This window comes from Nicotiana sylvestris, chromosome 5, assembly GCF_000393655.2.
Source record: "Nicotiana sylvestris chromosome 5, ASM39365v2, whole genome shotgun sequence".
Lineage (NCBI taxonomy): Eukaryota > Viridiplantae > Streptophyta > Magnoliopsida > Solanales > Solanaceae > Nicotiana > Nicotiana sylvestris.
Genome location: NC_091061.1, coordinates 74,061,939 through 74,080,161, shown reverse-complemented (window position 1 = coordinate 74,080,161; position 18,223 = coordinate 74,061,939). Strand labels below are relative to the sequence as shown.

Genomic DNA, 18,223 nt, shown 5'->3' with positions numbered 1-18,223 from the left:
GGAATATAAGCCACTTGCTGATACGATTCAAAATGGGAACGGTTGGAGCTACTGGTGGAGCTTGTACAATGGGATTGTTAGGTTGTACGGTGAAATTAGAGAGAGGGGTCGACCGATCAGTTAACAACTTTTGCTTCTTGCATTTAAGTCCATTTTAACTAGTTTAACTTATTATTTAATTACCATTGTAAGTTTCCTTTATTATATTTTAGTTCCTAGCTCCTAATTCACTATATGTACTAAGTTTTGCCCTTTCAGAGGTTTATGAATGAAAATCTTGTCTTTATTTTCACTTTAGATTCTTAGCTTAGCAGTAGAATTTCTTCCTTTCTCCTTCAATTCTGCAGTTTTTGTAACAGTGGTATCAGAGCAATCATCCTCGCTCTGTGGGTAGTCATCAATGGCATTCTAAAACCTTATTTGTGGCTCTAAGTTCACTGTCAATAACTCTTTGCGAGCAGTTTTACCTACATTTCTTTCACAGGATTTCAGCAATACAACGTATACCTTATGATTATACTAATCCATATGGGTATAGCAATATGGTATGTGAAAACTATTCTAGTGGGTACCAGCAACATTACAATCAACCCTACGCGTATCAGCCATACGAGTTTTCCACTGTTGTTCCTAATTACTAGACTGCCGGCGTGGTACCAGGAGGAACCACGGCTATGGGTTTCTTCTCCGACAATAACATGGCTTCTTTCAACATCAGTTCTGAGTATTCCCACCTTTCTCTGTCGTCTCAACACCAATTTCTACGTGTTAACACCATTGTTGATGTTTCTGTAGGGAAATGACACTGAAAAGTAACGATAATAAAGTAGATACATGAATTAGCTTGAGTCGTGCTGGGCACTGTCCTAAGAAACTATTTTAGCAGTGTGAAATATTTCTCCATGATTAAACAAGCTTACCTCTATTTTATTTAGAGGATACAGGAATCAACTAAATTGAATATTACAAACCTAACTAGCAAGTAGGAAAAGTAAATAAGAAAGGAAACAACTAATATTTAATATTGGACAACAAAAGAAGAAGGGAGGCGTGAAAGGAAAGGAGAGGAATGATGTTTTTACTAATTGAAATTGGCTTAAGGGAAGACCTAGGCAAAAAAGCTTAAGGCTTTTCTTGCCATTTGTCAAGTTTCTTGCCATTTGTCAAGTCTCTTGCCATTTGTCAAGTATGATTGTCAATACTTGCATGCATCTTGCCACATGGATGGATATTTGTCCACTTTACTTGCATGCATTTTGCCACATGGATGGACATTTGTCCACCTTTTTGAAAATATCACAACAGTTTCCCCACATAGTTTCAAAAAATTCATAAAAGAGGAGTAAGGTTTGCTGGACTTGTATGGTCCAAATGCAATAGGTTTGGTGTCTTCTGGACTATGAACCAAACTTAAATCAATAAAATTTAACTCACAGAATTACTGGTGAAATATAATATTTTTATGAACCAATAACTTTTATTATAAGTCAGAGATTTTATCAATCACATTTCGACCCCCGATAATTTTGCTGTTCAACGCGGTTTTGCGCCCAATAGGCCATGCACGTGCCTGATTATTCATAAGAGCTCTAGAGACTAGATCAAAATCTCATAGGAGCGGCCCACTCCACTCTCATATAAGTGAATTCATCAAATGTATACTGCTTTTAAATACATCATTCATGAATTTCATTAAGAGTTATAACTCAGCCTCTCAATTAGTAGTAGTCAGGCACTCTCTTTTAGTGCTTCAGTGCCAATATTGACTTGTTATTACCCATATGAACCTACTTCATGGAATCTCCAATCACATAGGTTAGGTTACCATATCTATTGACAACATGTCGGCCTTAACCCCATCTCTTTTGAGGTTTGAAGAATTAATTTTCTTTCCACAGGTTTAATCAGAGGATCGACCAAATTTATCTCTGACTTCACATAGTCAATGAAAATAATTCCATCTCTTAACAGCTCTTTTATGACATCATGTCTCAATTTCATGTGTCTACTTTTACAATTATAAGATTTATTCTTTGCAATAGCTATTGCCGCTTGACAATCACAATGCATAGTTACAGGAGGCAATACATCCTTTGTTAAAGGGATATTAGCTAAGAAGTTTCTTAGCCACTAAGCCTCAGAACCAGCTAACTCCAGAGCTACAAACTCCGATTCCATAGTCGATCTTGCAATGATCAACTATTTAGCTGATTTCCACGATATTACACCACCACCAAGGGTGAATACATAACCACTAGTGGATTTTGTCTCATCTGAATCAGAGATCCAGTTTGCATCACTGTACCCTTCTAAAGTAGAAGGAAATACACTATATAGGATACCATAATTCATGGTTCCTCTCAAATATTTTATTAGTCTAGCTAATACAGACCAATGCTCTCTGTTGGGATTATGAGTATATCTACTCAGTCTACACACTACATGGGCTATATCAGGTCTTGTAAAATTCATTAAATGGATTAGACTCTCAATAATCTGAGCATATTTAGACTGAGAAACTGAGTCACCATTATTCTTTTTCAACTTAGAGTTAGCATCAAAAGGAGTGCTCACAGATGTGACATTAAAATATTCAAACTTCTTAAGAAGTCTCTCAATATAATGTTCTTGTGACAACATTATTCCATCTTCACACCTTATAACTTTAACTCCCAATATTGTATTTACTTCACCCAGAGCTTTCATATCAAAATTAGCAGACATAAATAATTTTGTACTTTGCACAATATTTAAATTTGTACCAAATATAAGCATGTCATCAACATAGAGACATATTATCACATAATCATTGTCTACCACTTAAGTATAAATACATTTATCCACCTTAACTGAAGAAAAACCGTTTCTCAGTAAGACTTGTTTAAATTTCTCATACCACTGCTTAGGAGCTTGTTTAAGGCCATAAAGAGATTTAATTAATTTACAAACTTTATTTTTTTGTCTAGGAATGACACAGCCTTCAGGTTGAACTATATAAAGCTCTTCTTCTAAATCACCATTTAGAAAAGCAGTTTTCACATCTATTTGGTGGATAAAAAGCTTACGGATTGAAGCTAAAACAATTAAAATTCGAATAGAAGAAATTCTAATCACTGGTGCAAATGTATCAAAATAATCTATATTTTATTTTTGAGAAAAACCTTTTTCTACTAACCGAGCTTTATATTTATCTAAAGATCCATCAGGATTAAATTTCTTTTTGAAAATTCATTTACAACCAATAGGCTTTGCACCAGGAGGTAAATCAGTTAAAATCCATGCATTATTTTTCTTAATAGAATCAATTTCAACTTTTATTGCCTCTTTCCAATATTTAGCATCTGAAGAAGATATAGCTTCAAAATAATTTGATGGTTCATTATCGATAAGAAAAGTTTGAAAATCATTTCCATATGAAAAATATTCTTTCCTAGGCCTTTTACTCCATCTCAATTCCTCATTAGAGGTAATTTTACTATTTGTTTCAACGGGTGTATGAGAAATTTTATCAGATAGTGGAAAAATATGTTCAAAGAATTCTGCATTCTTTGTCTCAATTATAGTATTGCAATCAGAGACATCACTTTTTAAAACAAGAAATCTATATGCAACACTATGTTCGGCATACCCAATAAGCATGCAATCAGCAGTTTTAGAACCTATTTTTCTCTTTTTAGGTTCAGGCAAAAGAACTTTAGCAAACATCCCCACACTTTTAAATATTTCAAGTTAGGTTTATAGCCCATCCACAATTCATACGGAGTTTTTCCAGTTCTTCTATGTGGTATTCTATTTTGTAAGTGACATGCAGATAAAATAACTTCACCTAAGTTATTAGGAGCATTAGGACTAACTAACATAGAGTTCATCATCTCTTTCAATATTTTATTTTTTCTTTCAGCTACTCCATTTGACTCAGGTGAATAAGACAGATTTACTTCATGAATTATTCCATTCTTTTCACAAAAATCATTTAAAGATAAATATTCTCCACCTCTATCTGATCTAATTCTCTTGATTTTTCTACTAAGTTGATTTTCAACCTCAGTTTTATAAGAAATAAAAGCATTAAATGCATCATCTTTATTTCTAAGCAAATACAACTTAGTATATCTAAAAAAGTCATCAATAAAAGTCACATAATATCTTTTACCACCTCTAGTCATAGTCTTCTTCAAGTCGCCTAAATTAGTGTGAATTAAAGATAACAATTCAGTTTCTCTATTTACCGAAAACAGGTTTTTCTAGTACTTTTGGCTACAACACATATTTCACACTTGTCAATATTATTTGAGTTTAAACCAGATATTAATCCGAGGGACCGCATTTTCTTTATATATGCGATATTAATGTGTCCTAATCTAGCATGCCATAAAGAGATAGACTCAACCATATAAGCAGAAGCAGATACATTTCCATTAATAACATTTGAAACATTAAGTACAAAGAGTCCTTGGTTACAATAGCCTTTTCCTACATACACATTATTTTTGGTCATTATGATCTTATCAGATTCAAATGACACTTTGACTCCGGCTCTTCCCAACAAGGATACAGAGATCAAGTTTGCTCTCATAGTACGAACATGCAGTACATCAACAAGGGCTAAAGTTTTTCCCAAAGAGTTTCAGGAGAAGTTTACCCTTGCCCAAGACTTTGGTAGTACATGAGTCTCCAAGGTAGACTTCTTCTTTATCATCCTCTAGAGGAGTATAAGAGGAAAATGCTTCTCGATTTGCATAAATGTACCGAGTAGCCCCAGAGTCTATCACCCATTCTTTTGCATGTGCTACAATGTTTACTTGAGAAATGACAGCTGCAATAATATCACATCCTTCAGCTAAGTTAGCCGTATGAGTATTAGTTTTTTCTTTGTCATTTCTTTCTCTGTACTTGCACCGTGAGGCATGGTGGCTTGGTTTTCCACAAACAAAACAAGAGCCCTTTTTCCTTTTAAGGTTAGGATTTTTAGGCTTGCAACCTTGAGACTTATTCTCGTACCTTTTGCGGTTGTTGTTGCTGTTTTGCACTAAGTTTGCTTTGAGAGCTGTCATCCTAGCTTTGGCAGATTCTTTTCTGTTGGAATCTTCAATTAGGATGTGGGTCACAATTTCCTCAATGGTGAAATTTTTCTGTTTGTGCTTTAAGTTGTTTTTGTAGTCACTCCATGAGTCAAGCAGCTTCTCAATTAGAACTCCAGCAACAAACTTCTCTGGTAAAGGCACCCTCTCGGCCTTCAAGTCTTCTAACATTTTTTGAAATTCGTTGATTTGTATGTTCATCTCTTTATCATCTCTCATCTGCCACTGATAAAATTTTCCTACTACAAATTTTTGTTTTGTAGAATCTTCAGTAGTGAATTTTTTAATTAAAGCTTCCCAGATAGCTTTTGCTTCTTTATAACTGCAATACACGTCAAACAGTTCATTAGAAATAGTTTGCAATATTGTATGACGGCATACCTTGTTGGCATATTGCCATGATTCCACTATTTTATTATCAACGTCTGCACTAGGTTGTGGATGCAGCAGTGCATGTGCAACACCATGGACATCAAGCAGTGAGAAAATACGTTCTTGCCAACATTTGAAATTTTCATTGGCAAAAATTTCAATAATTGACACATCTGGAAAAGACCTGGCATATGGAAGTGCAACTGGGGCTGGAGCAGCGGATGTAACGCCAATATTGGCGGTATCAGTATTATTTTCAGCATCAATGTTATTTGCCATAGTTTCTTAGATTGTAGGAAAATGACACCGAAAAGTAACGATAATAAAACAGATACACGAATTAGCTTGAGTCGTGTTGGGCACTGTCCTAAGAAACTATTTCAGCAGTGTGAAATATTTCTCCAGGATTAAACAAGCTTACCTCTATTTTATTTAGAGAATACAAGAATCAACTAAATTTAATATGACAAACCCAGCTAGCAAGTAGGAAAAGTAAATAAGAAAGGAAACAACTAATATTTAATATTGGACAACAAAAGAAGAAGGGAGACGTGAAAGCAAAGGAGAGGAATGATGTTTTTACTAATTAAAATTGGCTTAAGGGAAAACCCTTTTATAGGCAAAAAAGGTTAAGGCTTTTCTTGCCATTTTGCCATTTGTCAAGTCTTTTGCCATTTGTCAAGTATATTGTGAAGACTTGCATGCATATTGCCACATGGATGGACCACCTTTTTTTTAAATATCACAATAGTTTCAACTCCCATCGATTTTTCGAGTGACCGAGAGATTCCGACTATTGTTGGTGGAGGCGTTATTCCGACAAGGATTCTTGTTCCGAGAATGGCAGACGATGAACAGAAATTAACTGTTTTTGGGATAACAGAGCCTTTGCTCGAGGAAAGGAGTTCTAAGGAAGCTGAGCTATTAAAGGATGAATCACTTTTACCCTCTAAGCTGCAGCTAGGATCAATGAAGAGACAAACTGACTTTCCTTCATTAGTATCAACACCTGTTGTGTGTGCGCAGAATGTGTTCGATAAAATGCCAATGGATGAAGTAGTGGTGCCTTTTGACAAATTAGCTTCTCTTTCTAACGATCAACTGCAAAATGAAGCAGTCATAGAGGCAAGCGTTTCAATTGTTCAAGTTAGAATAGAGGGGGCAAAAGATGGGACAATGGAGATGACGAAGCACGAAGAAACAGGACGTGCTTTTGTTTAGATGATTCACATGTTATTCATGAAGGAGGGGATGCTGTAGGGAAGTCTTCTAATACTGATATTGATGTTGTGAAATCTGCTTTGATTAAAGTTGAGGAGAATGATGAGGTGGTGGTGGAGATAAAGCTTTCAACTATTGAGGCTAAAGTTTTGAAACTGAATCCAACAAGGCCTGAGGAATTGGAAACTGCTTCGACATTACATGATTCACATTCACAAGGTGCTCTTCTAGATGAGCGAGATAAAGCAAAGAGTGTTGAGGAAGAGACTACTAATGTGGTGGACAACAAAGATAGTAGTCTGATTACTCATGTTTCTACAGCTGTCGCTATCATTGCGTTTGTTGAAAAGAGTCGCTACACCATGAGAAATCCTATCGCTGCCTTGAAGAAGTATTTGTGTGAGAACAACCTTGCCGAAGAATTGGAGTTAAAGGTCACAAATAAAAAGAATGGTGAGTTGGTTGAAGAGGCTATTGAGTTTGCAGATGCAACCCCTGTTCCAGCTCGTAGCCAGCTGCTAGAGAATGTAGTTGCTGATCCTAGAAGCTTTGTAATTGGGCCTGATCGAAGCTACAGAAATGAGAATTCCAAGTTTACTGGTTCTGAAATTGGTGTAGATCCGGGCTGGGATCCTGAAGTTGCTCAGGCACTTCGAGTTTCAAAGGGAAAGGAACGAGTGAGGCAAGAAGCAGTTGCAAAGAGGAGTACAGTAGAAGCTGCGAAGCAAGAAAATGGAGGAAAATGTACGACTTTCGAGGTTGCAGCAGTTGCTAAAAATGTGAATGTTGCTACTTCTGAACCTAAACACATGGCAATTTATCCAATAGATGATCATTCCTTATTACAGTACACTCTTGCTAAAGTTGCTGCACCATGCTGTATTGAGATCTTTGATGCAGTTCTATAACTCTAATGGAAGGGGATATGACGTGCATTACTTGAAAATATTCTTGAACATGAATGGGGCATGGGTAAGATTGCTAGCACACTAGTGAGCGATAGACAATACATTGATGATGGAAAGGGTATTTCACTTGAAAGGAACAACGCAACTCAGAAAGGTGAACAAGAAGGTGCCAAACTGCTCGAACCTCTTAGAGTGCAAGTCCTAAAAGCAAATGGTGTAGGTGAAGTACTCTTTGCACAGTTGATTAGAGAAGGACAAGTTGGTTCTTGTATTATTGTTGACAGTTACACAAATCCCTTTGGAGCCGGAGGCATTATCAAATGTATCCAACTAAATTCCGGAAAGGCATTTGAGTATTATTACATGGTGGAAATTGAGTCTGGTCTTGAGCTGAGAAGGAAAAACTTTACAGCAATTTCACTTCTGGTGGGAAATAGCCACAACTTGACTGGTGTGGTATTTGAGATAAAATGGCTTTACTCTATTATGACCAACCACAACAAATATCAGAGAAGGCTGGTATGGTATTTTGTTCAATGTCCAAGGCAATATTGGAGTTTGAGGAGTACCAGAATGATTCTCTACCTATTAAATTTGTGCCGCACATTGTAGGTGAGGGTGAGTATTTATTACTGTTGGTTGAGTTGAAAGAGTTTTATAAACTTAAATTATCAAGGCAATTTTTTATTGGAAGATATGGCAAAGATATTGTGCTATGTGCAATTTATATTCATGAGAATGAGTCCATCGTACCTCAATGGAATAATGAGGTATTACTTTTCAAGAAAGCAATTGAAGACATGTTCCATGTGGCCCTTAAGTCAACTATTCTTAGCGATGGATCAATTGTGTATATGTGGAGTACCAAATGTCCAATGGATTTCTCTACTCCTTTTAAGTAAATGCCATAGAACCCGGTCTGTTGGACAGGACTTTGATAATTGCACATGGAAAAATCTTAGTGAAATATATAGAAGAATATACCATACCTCCAGATGATAATCAGTTACATGCTACCATGAGGGTATTGCTTTTCCATAAAGGTGTAGATATTAAATATTACAATGTGCAGAATAGCCATGCTGGAGGAGGTGAGGAAGCTATAAATCTTAATCATGTGACCAAGAGGATGATAGATTATTGGCAATTGATGATGAATCAATCTACATGTAATGCATTGGAGGATGATGGGGTGACACACTGTATGACCAGATGAAGTGTTTTGTTATTAATGTTTCTTCCTATTTCAACATATGGGCTTGGGAAAGTGTGATCACTGATGGTGAGAAGGTTGAGATACAGATTCAACTTCCTAAGGACATGAGTGACACTATTAAAGCAGTAAGGCATATGAAGATTGATCCAAAAGGGATTCTTGACCAAACAGTTCGTGTATATGCATCGATTGGTTCTGTAAAGGCAAGAGCTCTCCTTAAGCATGACCTTGTTGTTGTTGGATTGCATATAGCAGAAGCTATCAGGGAATGGGAGGTATATTTGGGACTAAAACAAGCTATTCATGCCACTTTTGAAACTAGTTCTAAATCAAGAGGAATAAACGACCATCAAGCTAAGGATTTTTTCAGGAAACAGTTGTTGGTCCTACTCAATTACAAAGATTGTTGGATGTCTCCTAAGCCACAGAAGAAAAAGATTAAACCGACTGATTTCATGGGTTCAAGAGTGCATAATGCTTGCATGGGGCTGACACTCATTGATCTGAGAAGATATGAATGCTTTGAGAGTATGTTTTTCCATCTATTCTTCCTTGAGGACAAGGAAGTTCTTAACAGAGGAGAACTGATACGATTCAAAATGGGAACAGTTGGAGCTATTGGTGGAGCTTGTACAATGGGCTTGTTAGATTGTACGGTGAAATTAGAGAGAGGGGTCGGTTGATCAGTTAACAACTTTTGCTTCTTGCATTTAAGTCCACTTTAACTAGTTTACCTTATTATTTAATTACCATTGTAAGTTTCCTTTATTATAGTTTAGTCCCTAGCTCCTAATTCATTATATGTACAGTTTTTCCCTTTCAGAGGCTTATGAATGAAAACCTTGTCTTTATTTTTACTTTAGATTCTTAGCTTAGCAGTAGAATTTTTTCCTTTCTCCTTCAATTCTCCAGCTTTGTAACACTTGCCAGGTGATACCAGCTCTCTTCATTAGTTAGCATGTGTTTCTTCATCTCTAGTATATTCCCCAATCATTTATTATTTTGTTGGAACTGGGGCTGAAGGAAGTCTATTAATTATTCGCCCAAATGTTTCAATGATTTTGAACAAAAAATCATTTATTATTAGTATCATCAACCATTCACTATTTACTCCATCTATTACTCAACTGTGAGTTATAAGAGCTTTAGTTTTCATTAGATATAGTGAATGTAAAAAGGAAATTTTCGTCATTTGGGGAGGTGAAAAGGAAAAAGAGCTAAAGTATGGGTGTATTTGGTACGAAGGAAAATGTTTTCATGGAAAATGAGTAGTTTTATCACTTATTTTCTCTTGTTTGATTGCCGAGTAAAAATTTTTTTTCGAAAAATATTTTATAGTGTATAGTTACAGAGTAGAAAATATTTTTTAGGAAAATAATTTTTTATGCTACTCTCCTCACCCCTTCCAAAGTTCCTATGTTTCTTGTGCTCCCCCCCCCCCCCCCCCTATCCAATATTTTTATGACTCTATTTTCTTCAAAAATTTAATTATTCTTCTAAAAAATCGCACAAACCCAAAGGAACTAATCTGTTGCTTTACGTTTTTACGCAAAAATAACATTGAAATTTGTGCTCCATAACTAAAAAAAATACTCTTTTTTTTTGGTTGAAAAAGAAAGTACTATTTCTACCACATGAAAATAAAGTACTCATTTGATTGAAATGAAGGAAAATACTTTTTCCACATCATGAAAAGAAAATACTCTTTTTGTTGCAATAAAAAAAAAATACTTTTTACTACATCATTTTGTTGAAAGGAAAGAAAATATTTTTTCTACGTCATGAAAAGAAAGTATTTTTTTTTGTTAAAACGAAAAAAAAAACTTTTTTTATATCGTGAAAAGAAAATACTCATTTTGTTAAAATGAAAAAAAATTACTTTATCTATAATATATAAAAAGAAAGTATTATTAATAATATTTTTATAGGATGGGGGTGGGGGTGGGGGTGGGGCTGAGAATGGGTTGGGGTGGGGGTGTGGGGTTGCGTTGGTATGGGTTGGTGGGAATGGGAAATGGGGAGAATGTTGGAAAAGAGTTTTGAAAAATATTTTTTCTTCTCTTGATAGGAAAAATATTTTCCTCCAATCGAAAACAAATGAGTTTATGAGAAAAATATTTTCCAAAGCCAACCAAACATAGAAAAATTGAAAAACATTTTCCAGAAATGATTTTCCTTCATACCAAACACACCCTATATATTTTCTGAGATTCCATAATGAAAAGCGAGAGTTAGATCCATAATGGAGCAGAAAAGACCAAGCCAACTCAAACCTATCCCACATTCTGCATTGGTTCTTTGGTCCAACACAGTTGCATTCTGAATCGGGTTCGTCCCTTGTTCTCTTTTCTGAGGTTTTACGTGACAGTAATCAAAGCTTTTTCTTATTTTTTTCTTTTTCAATGTCTCAATTCCTCCTCCTTCGCGTCCGGAATTTATAGCTCTCGGCTAAGATTGATCACACTGTTTTTACCTCTTAAACATTATCCTCTTAAATTTTTCTTGATGTTCATCTTCTGCACACATCTAGGGAGATATACGGCTCTCTCCATTATCCTGAGTTAGGATATGTTAAGTGATCACGCTCAACTATGCCTTATAAAGAGGACTGAGCGGTCGTTGCAAATATAATCTAATTTATAAGACCGGAGTCGAATCCCACATAAAACTAAGGTTTTGATGTAACTGTTAAGTATCACTAAGAAGACAAGTTTGAATAAATTCTGAAGTTATAAAAATTGAGTTTTTATTTCTAACTAATTAACTAATGTTATAAATAGAATTTTATTTATGGTGAATGTCTATATTTAGAGAGATTCTAGGGTTTATTACTTAGTGGCTAAGTCACTCTCTCCTTATAAATAGAGGGTTTTATTCCATTGTAAATCATCCCAAAATTCAATAAGAAGTCCCTCTCTCTCTTTCTTTGCAATATTGTTCTTCTTCTTTTATTGTTTTATAATACGTTATCAACACGAGACTCTACTATCTCAAGAAACTCTTTGGGAAGATTAGGGTATAATTTTCTCCTCTTTTAATTTTGACTGATATTATGAAAAGAAAGTTCGTTGCCCTTGAAATTTCGGGCAATAACTATATGGCATGGGTGTTGGGTGCTGAAATCCATTTAGATGCAATGGGTCTTGGAGACGCTATTAAAGATAAAAATAAAGCATCCACCCAAGATTGTGCTAATGCCTTGATTTTCTTGCGCCATCACCCTGATGAAGGGTTGAAAATAGAATATGTCACAGTCAAAGATCCGCTTGTTTTGTGGAATGACTTAAAGGAAAGATATGACAACTTAAAGTTGGTCACTCTTCCATAAGCACGATATGATTGGGCTCATCTGAGGCTCCAAGACTTTAAGTCTGTTTCTGAATATAATTCTGTGGTGTTCGGAATTACTTCTAAATTGAAACTCTGTGGAGATACTATCACTGACTATGATATGCTTGAAAAAACGTTTACAACGTTTCATGCCTCCAATATGGTCCTGCAACAGCAGGACAGAGAGAAAGGTTTCAAGAAGTACTCTGAGTTGATTTCTCTTCTCCTTGTGGCTGAACGAAACAATGATTTGCTCATGAGAAATTACGAAAATCGACCTACTGGGTCTACACCATTGCCTGAAGTGGATGAGGTGTATTCCCATTATGCTAAGCGTGGAAAAGGCCGTGGCCCTATTCGTGGTCGTGGCCGTAGACAATGAAGAAATTTTCCTGGTGTTAATCACCCCCCAAAGAAAAATAACCACCAAAAGTGGAAAAGGAAAGATGAGAAGCAAAAGGCAAATGATTCAGAAACTGAATGCTATCATTGCGGTGGAAAAGGGCATTGGGCAAATATTTATCGTACACCAAGACATTTGGTTGAGCTTTATCAAGCATCTCTAAAGAATCAAGACACTGAGGCCAATTTTGTCTCTGACAATAATTTTGACATCACCCACTTGGATGTGGCAGACTTCTTTGAGCACCCTGATGAGAAAATAGACCACTTGATCGATGATGGATCCGTGGTTAAAGATGATTGGGTAGTTTAAATTTTATTTTGCCTATTCGTAGTAGTTAGTGAATAAACATCATGCAATCATAATTCTTTATATGAGTAGTAGTCATTAGTATTAGTTAATATTATTTATTTTATTAAATAGTATTGGTTTGTTTTGATTAAATATAGTTCTAGAATCATATGTTATTTCTTCGCACTAATGATATTTCAGAATCACATATTATGTAATATACTAATGACGTTCTCGGTGTCAAATCCCAAGAAGCCAACAATGTTTCTGTTGTTAGAATCTATAGAGTTGCAATTAATCACATAAACGTTGTTGCTCACAACACGAATTACACGTTATATGGATAACACCAATTGTAGTTATTTATGGTGCAAAATAAGCACAAAATATAGGTGTGTCAAGTAATGGATATAAAAAAGATTTCCAACTTATGACATATATATGGATAAAACAGATATGTACTTATGACTAATGTGCATCAAAAGTATTTGATTTAAATGATCTGTCTAATGACGACAAGAAAATGCTGTACGTTCATTATTTTAATAAGTTTTACACTGTTCAGTTTTATTTTGTTATGTTAAACTGAGTGAAATGCAATTTGTTATAAATACAAAATCAAATAAGTTATATAATGTAAATAAATTTGTTGTACTTGTATTAATCATATGTGTAGTGTACTCATAATTTCATTATTTTTAGCTATGTAATTGCTTGTATCATAATCAGAGTTTGCTCGAAATTGCATTACAAGGTCATTATTGAATTATTAATTTAACTCTGTTATTCTCCTATTTTTTCTCTAAAAATACTAATATTTATTCATATATTTCTTTTGTATGTCAAACAATGGAAAGCAAATATGAATATTTCACAAAGCAAACTTGGATCAAAGTCCAATTGTCAAAATATTTGTTTAATTGATTCATATACGACACATACTATATTCAAAGAGAAGAAATATTTCTCTCATTTAAGTATGTGCAAGACAGATGTTACTACAATTTCTGGTAGTAGTAATTTAATTGAAGGCTCTAGAAGAGCTATTATAATTCTGCCTAAGGGAACAATATTTATCATAGAGAATGCAATGTTCTCCTTCAAGTCCAAGAGGAACTTGTTGAGTTTTAAATATATCCGACGAAATGGATATCATATTGAAATAATAGATGAGAATAATTTTGAATATCTTATCATTACCAAGAATGTCTCTGACCAAAAGAGGGTTATTGAGAAATTTCCATCTTTATCTTGGGCCTGTATTGGACAAGAATTAGTGCAATTGAGACACATTCTATTGTAAACCAAAAGGTTACTGATTCCAATACTTTTGTACTTTGGCATGATCGATTGGGACACCCTGGATCAATTATGATGAGACGGATTATAGAAAACTCAAATGGGCATCCATTAAAGAATTTAAAGATTCTTTTAAATAATAAATTTTCTTGAACTTCTTGTTATCAAGGCAAGTTAATTATTGACCATCACCAACAAAAGTTGGGATTGAGTCCCCTGCGTTTTTAGAACGTATACAAGGGGACATTTGTGGACCTATTCACCCATCTAGTGGGTCGTTTAGATATTTTATGGTCTTAATAGATGCATCTTCTATATGGTCTCATGTGTGCATATTGTTATCTCGCAACCTTGCATTTGCAAATAACAACACAAATAATTCGATTACGGGCGCAATTCTCCGATAATCCAATTAAGTCTATTAGACTTGATAATGCTGCTGAGTTTTCATCCCAAACATTTAATGATTATTGCTTATCAATTGGGATAAAAGTGGAACATCCTGTAGCTCATGTTCACACTCAAAAATGGACTTGCAGAGTCTTTAATTAAACGTCTGCAATTGATAGCAAGACCGTTACTCATGAAAACGAGGCTGCCCACTTCTGTTTGGGGTCACGCCATTTTGCATGCAGCAATGCTAGTTCGTCTCAGACCGACAAATTATCATAAATATTTCCCGTTGCAATTAGTTTTGGGTCATGAACCTAATATATCCCATTTACGAATTTTTGGATGCGTAGTATATGTGCCTGTAGCCCTGCCGTATCGCACCAAATTGGGTCCCCAAAGAAGGTTAGGAATATATGTTGGGTTTGAATCGCCCTCCATTATTCGCTATCTTAAAACATTAACGGGGGATTTATTCACTGCTCGATTTGCAGACAGTCGATTCGGTGAGACACTTTTTCCAAAATTAGGGGGAGAAAATGGTGAACCCAAACGAAAAATTTTGTGGAAAAATCCATCATTATCTCATCTTGATCCACGTGCCTCTATGTAATGTTGTATTTTGTCCCGGGCCCGGGCCTTAGTGGGCCTAACGGGCCGGGCCTCGCGGTCCCGGGCTTCGTGGTCCCGGGCTCTGGCGGTCCCGGGCCTGGCGGTCCCGGTCTTCGTGGGCCTAATGGGTGGAACCGGCCCGTGACGGGCCTAAGCCCACATGGTCCTGTGCTTAACGGGCCGGGCTCGTGGGCTTCGCGGGCCTAGCGGGGTTTTTTTTTTAAGACAATTTCTTGTAGTATCATGGCTATATTAAAAATATATATGTAGTATATATGTATATCTAATTATTAAAGTGCTTGACGAAAAAGAAAATAACAAAACAATAGTAAAACACTAAATTGTCATGCATAAATATCACTTCTTGAAGTATATTATATTGTATCTTATGTATATATATTCTCTTATATATTTTCTTTTAGTATATGTATTGTATCTTATGTATATATATTCGCATAATAATATATTTTCTTGTAGTATATATATTGTATCTTATGTATATATGTTCGCATAATATATTTTCTTGTAGTATATATATTGTATATTATGTATATATTGTAGCATAATATATTTTCTTTTAGTATATTATATTGTATCTTATGTATATATATTCTCTTATATATTTTCTTATAGTATATATATTGTATCTTATGTATATATATTCGCATAATATATTTTCTTGTAGTATATATATTGTATATTATGTATATATTGTAGCATAATATATTTTCTTGTAGTATATTATATTGTATCTTATGTATATATATTCTCTTATATATTTTCTTGTAGTATATATATTGTATCTTATGTATATATTGTAGCTTATAAATATATTTTCTTGTAGTATATATATTGTATATTATGTATATATTTTCGCATAATATATTTTCTTGTAGTATATTATATTGTATCTTATGTATATATATATTCTCTTATATATTGTATATATATTGTATATTATGTATATATTGTAGCTTATAAATAATTCTAAGTATAGACAAAGAAATATTGCGAAAAGAAGCTCATGGGTAGAAGCAATAAATTTTATTACCAAAAAATGACATATCTTTCTTAGTCATCCTTCCCCCAATGGAATGAGCACAACAAGGTACTAATACCACCATTAGAAGGAAAAAAAACTAAGGAAGATGTGCCAAAATACAAGTTACATATTATTCTATGTATTATCTCTAACAAATCTCATAAATCCTTCAAGGTTCGGAGGAGGTTGCGTTGGTGGTGGTGGAAAAGAAGCTTGTTCATCACCACTTCCGGGCGAAGCCGAATCCTCCGCAAGTTCCGCTATCATTTCTTCATAAGCTTCATCTATCGCCGGTTGTGCTTCTGCAATTCCAAAGTTTCTTCTTTCCGAGCGGATCCAATCTCTAAACAATACTGATTTTTCCAAGCTATCCCTCATAGACGCTCTATGATCACCTATTTGCAGTCTTGCTTGACTGAAAGCGCTCTCTGATGCAACAGTTGAAGCTTGAATTGATAAAATATCCCGAGCCATCCTTGCAAGAACAGGAAAATGTTTTTCCCTTGCCTTCCACCATTCCAAAAGATCAAAAGAGCCGTCTGGATTCTCCTTTTCAAGTCCCTGAGACAAATAAACTTGAAGCTCATTTAGATGTGAAGTTTCATCATAATTTTCACCTTGAGACCCCCTGAACTCCGTCCAAGATTTAAGAGCTTTTAAGCCCGCAACTCTTTTAGAGGATTGTGAGCTAGACGAAGTAGGGGTTGGAATAGTTGGCCTAGCATGCTCTAAGGCAAGTTGATAAGCATTATAAACTGTTTGAGCGTTAATCTTAATTGAAGCTTTTGCATCTGCAAGTGTCGCAATTTCCTCATTTGAAAGATCTAAAGCCTTATAAATATTTGAATACCAAAAATGAGGACCTCCCAATTTCATTGTAGGATTTAGCATTGCAGCAAGACCATAAATAGGAGGGATAGGAAAAAAATATTTTTTAAACTTTTGTTTCATTTCATTTATAGCAAGTTCATAAATATCCCCACCCTCACTAAATTCAACAAACAAATCAGATAGTGCTGCAATATAAACTAAACAGTTTGAAATAGTAGGATAATATTGCCCAGAAAATGCATTTGTTGCAATTTGAAAATGTTCTAAAAAATCTAAAAGAATTTTAACATTAGTCCAATCTTGAGTGGTAAGCATTTCATCATCATCTTCACCACCTACCCGAGAATTAAACGTTGCATTAATTGGGTTTCTATATTCATATGCTACTACTAAACTTTCGTACATACAATTCCATCTAGTCGGGCAAGGTTTAGGAACCTTTCTTTCTCTAAGGCCATATTCATCACATTTTTTAAAATACTCTCTAAGTCTACTTCTACGGTTTGAATAAAAAAGCCAATTAAGAGCCATTCTAACCTTTTCAATTTCTATGTTTAATATTCGCATACCATCACCGACAATTAAATGATAAATATGACAAATACATCTAACATGGAAAATATTAGTAAATGCAGGATTTAGTGTTGTTGTAAGCATGCCTATAGCACTGGTGTTACTAGAAGCATTATCCATTGAAATTGCCATTATTTTATCGCTAAAGCAAAAATATCTACAAATATCTGCAACAGTGTTAGCTATAAACTTACCTGTGTGACGCGAATTAATTATTCTATATGCAATTATGCGTTTTTGCATTATCCATTCCTCATCTATCCAATGACTTGTAACAGTTAGGTAATCACAATCATTACCACTTCTACCAATATCAGTAGTAATAGAAATCCGATTAGGTATATGAGTAAATAAATAACGCAAATATTGTTCATATTCATGTTTGAATTTATAAATATCACTCTTAACTGTTGCGCGAGGCCAACCTTTATAAGTAGGATTAAACACTCTTCTAATATAATGAACCCAATTAGGATTAGAAGCAAAAGTATAAGGTAAGCACATAACAGTAATCATCTTTGCTAATTCTTCACGATCTCTATTTGGATCGTAATATAAAATACCTCCAGTGACAGTGTTAATTCCTGGTTGAACTAGATTTGAACCTGTACTAGGGTTAACCGCAGAATCTACACTTGTCCCCTCTAGATGCGC

The 18,223-nt window shown here is 34.8% G+C and overlaps 1 protein-coding gene across 1 annotated transcript; it reads left to right on the top strand.

Moving 5' to 3' along the window:
• The first annotated feature begins 12,288 nt into the window (after positions 1 to 12,288).
• Positions 12,289 to 12,843, top strand: LOC104222697 (uncharacterized). Its single transcript, XM_070146397.1, has 2 exons — positions 12,289 to 12,441; positions 12,544 to 12,843. Exons 1-2 carry the CDS (start codon positions 12,289 to 12,291, stop codon positions 12,841 to 12,843), a joined length of 453 nt encoding a protein of 150 aa, XP_070002498.1.
• Positions 12,844 to 18,223: the final 5,380 nt, after the last annotated feature.